At 39.8% G+C, this 12092-nt stretch overlaps 1 protein-coding gene across 1 annotated transcript; it reads left to right on the top strand.

Moving 5' to 3' along the window:
- The first annotated feature begins 4212 nt into the window (after positions 1-4212).
- LOC115082228 (cocaine- and amphetamine-regulated transcript protein-like) lies at positions 4213-5691 on the top strand. Its single transcript, XM_029586484.1, has 3 exons — positions 4213-4384; positions 5003-5086; positions 5357-5691. The coding sequence occupies exons 1-3, from the start codon at positions 4229-4231 to the stop codon at positions 5462-5464; spliced, it is 348 nt and encodes a 115-aa protein (XP_029442344.1). The 5' UTR covers positions 4213-4228; the 3' UTR covers positions 5465-5691.
- The last annotated feature ends 6401 nt before the right edge of the window (positions 5692-12092 follow it).

Below are 12092 nucleotides of genomic sequence, written 5' to 3'. Positions count from 1 at the left end.
TATAATGTTTTATGATTATATTCAGAGCAATGCACAATGATGCCTTGGCTGCATGGTAATACACCTTATCACATGGGAAGTGTACAAGACTGTATAAGGGTTGCAAAATATCACAGGAAACCACACCCATCTCTGAAAATTATAAAAGACAGGCATTTCTTAGGGATATTTGTCAGCAGTGCAATCAGGTTGAGGAGAGCAACTGGACAGGTAAGGTAGATTCTTGCTGTAAAGAACTATAATTCAACTTCTAAATGTGGTGTGTTGTCATTTGTTTTTACTTTTTTGATTCTTATCCATTTTGTCTCTTCATTAGCTGTTGAAGTGAAACAGTGCAGATATGTGTCTGTTAGTCATAGTGAGATGTAGTAGTTATTGTAATGCTATTTGTAGTTGTGTGTGTGTGTGTATATATATATAAATATATATATATATATATATATATCTATAATATCTCAACATTCAGAAGAAAACATCTATGTAAATTAGCCGAATAAAACTTATTCAGCTAACTTACAGGGGATATTTAGCAGCATGGCTATACTGCTGAATATTCCCATTTTGGTGTTACTTAGCCAGCTGTTTTATCCGATTAAGTTAGACCTGTTCTATAGCAGATGTTTCCAGGGACATAGTAACTCGTATATTTATGAGACTAGCAGTATAGTAAGATGGCTCTGGCACCTTCCATTAAAGCTGACTGTTAACTTAGACAATGTCAGAAAGACTTATCCACCAGCTAGTCTTAGGCATATTTTCCTTGCTCAAATTGCTTGAAAAAGCTGATGTGACACAGGATCTAAGAGTCAGAGCAGGATTCAGGGTACAAATTTCTCTTGCTGTCATGGAAAACAACCAATACATTCAGGGAATGCAAATGTTTCCTCGCATCTATTTCCTTTCATGAGGTAGCATCTTCACAATATGGAATGAATTTTCAGTGGGGATCCATGAATGCAAATAGCATATATGTACCTAAATAGCATGTATGCACATATATGCTGTTCTATGAATGTCAAGAGTACACATGTATTTTCAATTTCATGCATACTTTTCATCAGGGGAGAAAGGTGTGGTCAAGAGGCATTCTGAGGCAGGAGAAGTACCTACAGTAGTTGCTATTTTGTATGCAATATACACATATTCATTACTGACCTTGTTTATGCACTTTTGCACTTGCTAATTAACTCACACAAGTGAAATCAGACTTCTTAGACTGCAGTTTTTGGGTGGTAGGTCTGGGAGAACGGGTGGAGATTCAATGAAGTGCTAGAGGGTCTAGGTGAACTGGAGAAGGTCTGGGAAATTTGGTGGAAATATCAGTGACCTGGTCATTCCAAGTCCTTGCACATAATTTCTAATATACCTGCCTCTGCATTTAATTCTGGGTATTTATTCAAACAGTGTGACAATTATTTTGTACATACAATATATGCCCATATTTTAATAAAATGGGTAAATAAAGTATTTTCTTGCATTGGAAATATACAGTGCATGAGAATTAAAACATACATACATACTTTCAGAGCTGAAATCCATGGAATTTTATAAACTGTGCAGTTCCTACCACAGTTTAGAAATACTGGCATTCTATCTCTATATTTCCACTTAAGCACTCGGTTGCTGTACCATGGATAGGTTTGAAAGTTGGGCTTCCTGTGTGCAGTCAGTTGCATCAATCAGTTTACGTAGGCCAATGATGCCCTGCTGTGCTGTCCTCTCAATAGGAAGAATTATTTAAAGCCTAAAGTATTTCAGTGCCTTTAGTACTTGGATGAAATACAGGGAAAAGTTGGACTGCTCCTTTCCAACCTTCTACAATCACAGTAGACTGAAAAGATCCAGAGTCCAGAAAATTTAGGGAACCCTAACCTTGACAAAAGCATGAGAATCAGCTGTTAAATGATCCAGGTCTTCCCTGACCTCACAAAAGTCTTAATAACTTGGGAGTTCAACCAGTATCTGTGAATGGCTTCCCTTTCAAGAAGTCCAAGCAGGATAATCTTTACTTGACAATCCTGGTCCTTCTGTACTCCAGCCCTTTTTTTTTTTTAAAAATATTGTTACTGAGCCCTCTGTTCCTTTCTGCCCTCTTGTTGGCATTCTCTGGACAGACATTTACAGGCTCCATTTTGCTAGGAAAACTGTGCCTCTCAGCCATTGCCTTTTATACATAAGGTTCTCCGTAATTTTCACTTCCCTCCAGCAGATGCTAAATTTTTTAAAATAAATTTAGCACAATATTTATCCTGCTAGTCATTGTGGTGAACACACTGTAGGAATATGTAATTAAAACAGTCCATTTATATACCACTTTAAATAAATGAATACCCTGGCATGAAGTGTTATCATGCACTGAACAGAACACACTACATTTCCACACTCCCCTCCCCCCCCCCCAAAAAAAATAAAATAAAATTGTGCAATAAGTTTAGCACATACTGTGACAAGGTTTCACAGGAAACCTTGCTTTAATCCCCAGAACTTCTGCATGCACTATATAAATTCCACATCTGCATGCAGCTTTGCTGAATGCTGGCATTCACTGCACTAACCTAAAAAGCTGCAGATGTGGAATTTCAATGTGTAGAAGAAGCTCAGAATGTCTGTATATTATATACTGTATGCATTTCAGTATGTTTTATATATAGATAAAGTATGCAGTGTATGATTTCATAGTATATATGGCAGTAGATAAAATTCAGTATATAGTGCATGTATTTCATTTATCATTCATACACTAGAATTCAAGGTGTATTTCATGGAATATATATTTAAGAGTACATGCTCATCAGTATCTGCTCAATGAATTTGACTCTATTGCATATGGAGTCTACTGTAAAGTAAAAAGTTCATTCACCTGAAGTTTATTTCTGACAGTTATTAACTGATGGTTCCTTTAATTGATAAGGGACTAGCAAGGAATATTTTGTAAAGAACTGCATCATTTTTAACTCATAATCGTCTGAACTGCTCAATTTATAGCTACATAATTAAAATAAGGTCAATCAGAAAAGCAGAATGGACTATTTTGAGTGTGGTTTTGGGCTTAGAGTCTAACTTTAAATTTAAGACATTCTGTCATGTTCCTGTTTTTCTTCTTATTGTATTCTATTTATGCAAAATTAATTTTTATTAAGGGAACGCCACAGTAAATACAAAGATCAGTGTGTAACTAACCCTTCCACCCACCTTAATGCTGTTGTGCCCACTAGTTTTCTTAACTTTGCAGCAAATGAGAATTGGAAGGGACCTGCTTCAGCAAAGCTTACAATATGGGAACAAATAGATTGCAAAAAGGATCAGATTGGGAATATATTTAAGTAGCTGCTTTAAGGTTGAGCAGTGAGAGCAGTTGAGATAACAGCATTTGAACCTGGAAATCTTAGGGGTAGGATGGGGGGTCGTCGCAGAGTTGATAGTTATTGGCACTTACTAATGAACTACCCGCCTCTTTCAGAAAGGAAGCCTAATCATGGCCCATGTGAGATTCATTTTTCGCAAATTCAGCATTTTATTTGTATACTTCTTTTGCCTCGTCGGGCTGTTTAAAACTCGAATCCACCTGTGTTATGTTATAAACATCTGAAAGATTTTTGTATTCTGTTGCTGTAAGCCGCAAATTCCTGGAGAAATGTATTTTTAAATACGGTTATGAGGAGGTTCCAGTCCACCTATGAAAAAGGGAAAAGAACAAATAACTCCCTTTGGAAAAAAAAAAAAAGTTTCTGTCTTAACGTGTATCAATCGACCACCCAAGACGTGGCATTTCATTTGCAGATATTCTGTGAAATCTCAGCAGTGTGAACTGGAGAAACTTTGTAATTATCCATAAAGTTAAACTGAGCAGCAGGAAGGGAAACACAACGTCTCACTGATCCTCCGAAGTCTGCTTTCCCTGCCCCCAAGGAGCCGTGATGCTTTACTTTCCATTCAAAAGATCAGGCAGGAGCTTTGATAAACAGTTCAATTGTCTCTGCCTGCGCCCCCCACGCTGCTTTCTGGCGTCACGACGGGGAGGAGTCGGTTAAATAAATAGGAGGAAGATTCCCCCCTTTCCTGATGAGAGAAATAGAGAGGCAAGTGACCCAACGCCGGCAGAATCCTTCCAAATTGCCTTCCCAGGTTCCGCTCGATCTTTTTTTTTTTTTTTAAACCCCTCCGCCCCTTCCCCCTCCTCCGGTGCGTATTCCTAGCCCCACAGGGGGAAAGGGGGGATTTCAGCACCATGGAGAGCTCCCGGACGCTGCTGGCCGCCCTCGCCTGCTGGCTGCTGCTGCTGCTGGCCGCCGCTGCCTGCGCCCAGGAGAGCTCCGAGCTGCAGCCCAGGGCACTGAGGGATTTCTACCCCAAGGACTCCGTCCCTTCCAGCGAGAAGGAGCTAGTGAGTGCCGCCGCCGCCCGCCTCTTGCTCTCTGCCCGCTGCTCTGCAGACTCTGTCGTGCCCCGATCGTGCGGTTTAAACTTTAATAGCCCCGCAGCACTTCGCATTGTTTCGTGTGCGTGTCAGAAATGCCTAAACTGATCAGGGCACTTTTAGTGATCATTGCTTCTTGCTGTATATAAAATGTGAACAGGGAGGATCTTTTTTATCCGCTTTACAGGCGAGCCCCCACCTATAAAGAATTGTTCTGTTTTATGGAGATTCTGACTCAGGTCCCTCGCATATATATGTGTAGTTTATGTAGTTTCAATTGCTACTTTTGATTTATGTTTATAATTATTGATTATGGCTCTTGTTCCAGGCGATGACATCAGCACCATCTAAAAAAAAAATCTTTTTTTATAACACAGCGATTTATTCTCTGCATTAAATTAAAAAAAAAAAAAAAGACTGTATTTAAGTAATATCTATGTTCTGACCGGGATCCCATAATCAACTAATGTAGTAACCCAAAAAAAAAAAGTACTGTTGTGTTCAAGCAATCTGGTTCCCAGGCAGTCACAAGACGTATCCATATGACTGGAAGCATAAAATTCACGAATGCATTTGTTTTTCCAGCTTGGAGCTTTACAAGAAGTTCTGGAGAAACTGCAGAGTAAACGAGTGCCAGTCTGGGAGCAGAAATTTGGACAAGTTCCCACGGTAACTTCTTTCATTAGATTTCAGGATAAGCAAAGCGCTAGGGGAGGAAATGGGTTCTTAATTTACAGAACAAGGGGAAAAAAGAGTAAAAAAGATTTTGATGAGAGGTTTTTAAGTAAGAGACTGGAAAACAACCTATGAGGAAGACAAGAAAATAATATATATATTAAAAAAAAAAAAAAAAAGGTCAGCGTCCAATTTCAACAAGCATCTGCTTTTTTTTGTTTGTTTGTTTGTCAGTTGTGGCATTAACTCTCTGCTCTGCTCTAGTGCGATGCCGGGGAGCAATGCGCCGTCAGAAAAGCCTCCAGGATCGGTAAGTTATGCAACTGCCCCCGCGGAGCCGTCTGCAACTTCTTCTTGCTGAAATGTTTGTAAAGAAAACAGACGCCCCCCCGAAACTGCAAGGATTGTTTCTCGGAGTCAAGGGAAAATGGAAGGAAAGAATTCATCAAGGAAAGAAAACACGAATGACTGTTTCATTCTTCTGCAGCCTCCGATGTGATTTTTCCACTTATTATTTTCTTGTTATTGTATTCCACCTTGTTTGAAATATGCACATTTACCCTCATATGTAAAATAAAATGATTTTTTTTCTCTTTTGTAAAGTAGTCTTCTTGTTCTCTGTATTTATCAGGAGACACCAGGTAAAACCCAAGTAGTCTGGATTCAGCACCATTTCAAAGCAATACAAGACTAAAAAAAAAAAACTCTCCTTTGATAAGAACAAAATGTTATTTTATACAAGTTACAGGCTGATTATATCTCAATGGTACTTTAAGGAGACTAAGGGCCCTATTCACAGCGGCTTTTTCCACATTCTTGGGTTGATTTTCAAGCCTTTTTTGTGTATATAGGCCTGTTTTATGCATGCAGTTGGCTCTGTACATGCGGAAGTACACCATAACTTGGTCACATGCGCACCTTTATGTGAAATGCAGAGCTGCAGCAGGGGAGGCACAGCTCGGGCATTGTTGGAACTTATGGGGGCATATTCAGTAAGCCGGAGAACAGACAAGATATCCAGCAAAAGTTAACTGGATATTCAGTCCCGAAGAGCTAGTGGGCTAAGCATACTGCTGAATATACTCAAAGTTATCCATATAACCAGTTAAGGTTTTAAAGTTATCTGATCTTGTGTGACTAGGTAACTTTCCACTTAATTGGATCTCTTTGAAGAGATCCAGCTAAGTGGCACTGTTGTTAAATAAAAATAAGTGCCTTGTGGCCCTGCAGCTCGATTCCTGACACCCCCCCCCCCCCCAATATGTCTATATGGTGCTGCCAGGCCATGTACCCCTCAGTCCCAAATCACTCCAATGTTTACAAATAGATGTGGTCAGCAAGTCTGCCCCTCCCCCACTCCCATTCCTTTCCTCATTGTTTTTTGAGTCTAAGCCCTCTCCTGCTCTCCCCACCCCACCCCCCCCCCCCAAACCCCAGCCAAGAGTAAGGAATTCACTGATCTGCTCCTGGCACTGTTGGAACCAGGAAAAGCAGCGGAAGCATAAACTTACCCCTCTCTTTATGCTTCCAGCACAGCTGCTGCTGAACAGCAGGAGAATCATAAACTGCAGACAGCTTTACCCTTCTGTCAGAGCAGCACTGAATGTGCCAGAGCTGGTAAGGGAATACTTTGCTCCTGGCTGAGGATTTCTGGACCCAGGTAGGTGGAGGTGGTGCTGGTGGTGCTGGCAGCCTGGGGTTACAGAAGTTGTGGGTGGGATAGGGGCAGAAAGAGACTAAAATTTAAAAACAATGGGGAAGGAGGTGGGTTTTGGGGGGGCTGACTTGCGAATCGTGTGTATTTATAAACATCAGAAGGATTGGGAGTACGGGTTATGGGGCCTGGCAGGGCCACCTGTGACATATTGGGGAGAAGCTTGGGAACTGCGATGCAGGCCCACAAGCCATCTTTTTTTTTTTTAATTTAACAGTAACACTTAACTGATATCTTCAAAGTTATCGTGTTAAGTGGAAAGTTATCTGTCCACACAAGGCCAAATAACTTTAGATCTGCCTTAAAGCAAGTGTAAAGTTTGGGTAACTAAGGGCCAGATTCATTAAGGCTGTGTCTCCCATTTTGTGTCTATGGGAAAAACCCTTAGTGAATCAGGTTCTTAACTGGTTTCAACTGAAAATCAGTTAAGTTAGTCAAATAACTTAGGCCCACCCCAGAATGCCCCGGAACACCTTTTTTATCCTGCTAAATTTCAGCTGGATAATAACTATAATTTAGCCAGCTAAGTGGCCCAATATTCAAAAAGTTGCCATTTAACCAGATTAAGGTGCGTTATGTCCTCTGAAGAGCAGGTGTAACTTTACACGAGTTAATCTATGCATGAACCAGGCCAATTACCCAAGCATTTTCAAAGCAAACGTATACTCTTAACTTTGCTTTGAAAATGCCAGCTAGTTTGTGTGTACAAGTCAAACACAAACTTTAGCCCTACCTGCACAATTGTAAAGTTAGCCTCTGGGAAAAGTCCTTAACGAATCAGGCCCTAACTGTATTTTTTGTGCCTCTTTAAAAGTTCTTGATAACTGGGATGCCCATAGCAAATATGGAAATTACACACAGTGGTTTTCTTGTTTGAACAGCCAAGGAACTGACAAAAACATGCACACATCCAGTATTCTAGGAGTTCTCCACTGTACATTTGTATTTATTTTGGTATACTATGAAGCTATTTATTTCAACTCTAGTTTCCAATTAATCATAAGCAAACCATGCTAAGTGTGGAGTGAATAGTAGTACATTGTTGCCACAGAGGCCTTCATGTACTCTATATTCATCAGAATAATCTTGTTTTAACAACTGTTAAATATCATACCTAACAATCATCATGCCACATCAAAACGACTGTTCATACAAATAAGTCAACATACATTGAAAGAGGCAAAAAAATGAGTGACTTTGGAGATTGGCATTGAAACAAGCGTATAGTTTAAATATTTAAGAAGAAATACGCTTTATCTGACAAAGGCTATCTCATCCTAATGCCTTTTATTTTTCATTATTTTACTGATGTGGCAGGAATGGTTTTAAAATAAAGTTACTTAAGCAGAAAAATGTGTGCAATGCACAATTCCTGAAAAAACAGAGGTCCATAATCAGACACAGTCCGGCTAGCAAAGTTAGTTGGATAAGAACATAAGAACATAAGAAAATGCCATACTGGGTCAGACCAAGGGTCCATCAAGCCCAGCATCCTGTTTCCAACAGTGGCCAATCCAGGCCATAAGAACCTGGCAAGTACCCAAACACTAAGTCTATTCCATGTAACCATTGCTAATGGCAGTGGCTATTCTCTAAGTGAACTTAATAGCAGGTAATGGACTTCTCCTCCAAGAACTTATCCAATCCTTTTTTAAACACAGCTATACTAACTGCACTAACCACATCTTCTGGCAACAAATTCCAGAGTTTAATTGTGCGTTGAGTGAAAAAGAACTTTCTCCGATTAGTTTTAAATGTGCCCCATGCTAACTTCATGGAGTGCCCCCTAGTCTTTCTACTATCCGAAAGAGTAAATAACCGATTCACATCTACCCGTTCTAGACCTCTCATGATTTTAAACACCTCTATCATATCCCCCCTCAGTCGTCTCCTCTCCAAGCTGAAAAGTCCTAACCTCTTTAGTCTTTCCTCATAGGTGAGTTGTTCCACTCCCCTTATCATTTTGGTAGCCCTTCTCTGTACCTTCTCCATCGCAATTATATCTTTTTTGAGATGCGGCGACCAGAATTATACACAGTATTCAAGGTGCGGTCTCACCATGGAGCGATACAGAGGCATTATGACATTATCCGTTTTATTCACCATTCCTTTTCTAATAATTCCCAACATTCTGTTTGCTTTTTTGACTGCCGCAGCACACTGTACCGACGATTTCAATGTGTTATACACTATGACACCTAGATCTCTTTCTTGGGTTGTAGCACCTAATATGGAACCCAACATTGTATAATTATAGCATGGGTTATTTTTCCCTATATGCATCACCTTGCACTTATCCACATTAAATTTCATCTGCCATTTGGATGCCCAATTTTCCAGTCTCACAAGGTCTTCCTGCAATTTATCACAATCTGCTTGTGATTTAACTACTCTAAACAATTTTGTGTCATCTGCAAATTTGATTATCTCACTCGTCGTATTTCTTTCCAGATCATTTATAAATATATTGAACAGTAAGGGTCCCAATACAGATCCCTGAGGCACTCCACTGTCCACTCCCTTCCACTGAGAAAATTGCCCATTTAATCCTACTCTCTGTTTCCTGTCTTTTAGCCAGTTTGCAATCCACGAAAGGACATCGTCACCTATCCCATGACTTTTTACTTTTCCTAGAAGCCTCTCATGAGGAACTTTGTCAAACGCCTTCTGAAAATCCAAGTATACTATATCTACCGGTTCACCTTTATCCACATGTTTATTAACTCCTTCAAAAAAGTGAAGCAGATTTGTGAGGCAAGACTTGCCCTGGGTAAAGCCATGCTGACTTTGTTCCATTAAACCATGTCTTTCTATATGTTCTGTGATTTTGATGTTTAGAACACTTTCCACTATTTTTCCTGGCACTGAAGTCAGGCTAACCGGTCTGTAGTTCCCGGATCGCCCCTGGAGCCCTTTTTAAATATTGGGGTTACATTTGCTATCCTCCAGTCTTCAGGTACAATGGATGATTTTAATGATAAGTTACAAATCTTTACTAATAGGTCTGAAATTTCATTTTTTAGTTCCTTCAGAACTCTGGGATGTATACCATCCAGTCCAGGTGATTTACTACTCTTCAGTTTGTCAATCAGGCCTACCACATCTTCTAGGTTCACCGTGATTTGATTCAGTCCATCTGAATCATTACCCATGAAAACCTTCTCCATTACGGGTACCTCCCCAACATCCTCTTCAGTAAACACCGAAGCAAAGAAATCATTTAATCTTTCCGCGATGGCCTTATCTTCTCTAAGTGCCCCTTTAACCCCTCGATCATCTAACGGTCCAACTGACTCCCTCTCAGGCTTTCTGCTTCGGATAAATTTTAAAAGGTTTTTACTGTGAGTTTTTGCCTCTACGGCCAACTTCTTTTCAAATTCTCTCTTAGCCTGTCTTATCAATGTCTTACATTTAATTTGCCAATGTTTATGCTTTATCCTATTTTCTTCTGTTGGATCCTTCTTCCAATTTTTGAATGAAGATCTTTTGGCTAAAATAGCTTCTTTCACCTCCCCTTTTAACCATGCCGGTAATCGTTTTGCCTTCTTTCCACCTTTCTTAATGTGTGGAATACATCTGGACTGTGCTTCTAGAATGGTATTTTTTAACAATGACCACGCCTCTTGGGCATTTTTTACTTTTGTAGCTGCTCCTTTCAGTTTTTTTCTAACAATTTTTCTCATTTTATCAAAGTTTCCCTTTTGAAAGTTTAGCACAAGAGCCTTGGATTTACACACTGTTCCTTTTCCAGTCATTAAATCAAATTTGATCATATTATGATCACTATTGCCAAGCGGCCCCACCACCGTTACCTCTCTCACCAAGTCCTGTTATCTGGCTAACTTTGGAGGTTTATTCAATAGTGAAATTGCACTATGGAATATAGTCGGCTATCTTAAATTTAGCTGGCTAACTATAGCGACCTAATTTTAGGACAGCTCTTTAGTTCAACCAGATTTAGCCAGCTAAGACACCTGGCTAACTCTAAATATTGGAGTTAGCTGGTTAACTTAGCTGGCTAACTCAACTCCCAGTTATGCCCTTGGAACGCCCCTAACTTAACCAGATATGCACCCAAATATTAATTTAGCTGGATAACTTCTGAGTTAGCCAGCTAAATGATTTTGAATATGAACCTTGAAATTTTTAAATTCAGTTTTGCAATAAATTGATTTTAGAAGCAGAGAGCCAAGTTATTGCTTCTAGTAAGGTTGGAATTTCTTGGCTTTCAGCTGTTCTACCCATGGATGGGAGATGGCAATGGAGCATAGTTTTCCAGCCATCTTGGGCACTATAGATCTGAGGGAGGAATCACCGCCCTGCAGTAAGAATAAACATCTAATCTGGCTGTTATGTATTATCTATCATTCTCCTTCTCCAATAACAAAACCCACAATTCACAAATGCAACCCAAGACTGCAAATTAGGTTATAACAATAAAAACAGAGGGAAGAGATGAAAAATGAGGGACGCCCAGTCATTTGTTCCTTACTAATAATTCTAAAGCATTTTCATACTCAGTATTTATTAGAATATTTTATCTTATTCTTATCTCTGCTGGACAGCTGTCATCAATTGCTGCAAAAGAACTTTGCCTCAAAATCATATTCATCTCAATTTGCTTAATCTTGTATTACCACATTGAGAAAAGTAAGCAGAATAATGGAATATTGTGTTAAAAGTCAAATGCATCATGTTTAAACCATTTTCTTTCTTAAAGCTATGTAGTTAAAGTACACATTGGCCTGCACCCTCATTTGAATCATCTCTGTGCGCTTTGTAACCCATTTTATATAAGTTTAGTTTAGAGTTAGGAGAGACTCAGAAAACATCACATTTGAGTACATAGAATATTTGTTTGCTATCTTTTCTAGCATCAGACCTCCTAACTTTGGACTCCTCTGAATAAAAGAAGAGGCACTCGATTAAAGAATCTGCAATGAGCAAGAATGTGTTGAAAGAACCAGGTGATTCACACGTCAATCCATGGAACAGTCCTTCTTCCAGTCCTACCCTTTGCCTGGTCTCTTCCCTCCTTTCCTTTCTCTCTGACTGCTTCTCAGTTTTGACCTTGCCTGACCTCCTCCTGCCCTGATCATTGCTTGGCTACTGATCTCTGCCTGCCCTTGGCCTGCTTACTAACTCTACCTGACCACTCTTGACAGGATCCATGCCTTAAGTCCTTCTGGCCTCAAAACCCAAGGGCTCAACCTGTGTTGGGGGAGAAGAGGCTGGTACAGGTGAGCCTAGCTATTGTCCTACCATTGGCGTATCTGCCTGCTGGCA

The sequence above is a fragment of the Rhinatrema bivittatum genome, unplaced genomic scaffold (assembly GCF_901001135.1).
Source record: "Rhinatrema bivittatum unplaced genomic scaffold, aRhiBiv1.1, whole genome shotgun sequence".
NCBI classification, from domain to species: domain Eukaryota; kingdom Metazoa; phylum Chordata; class Amphibia; order Gymnophiona; family Rhinatrematidae; genus Rhinatrema; species Rhinatrema bivittatum.
The sequence above is the reverse complement of the archived record's forward strand: the minus strand, read 5'-3'. Positions and strand labels throughout refer to the sequence as shown.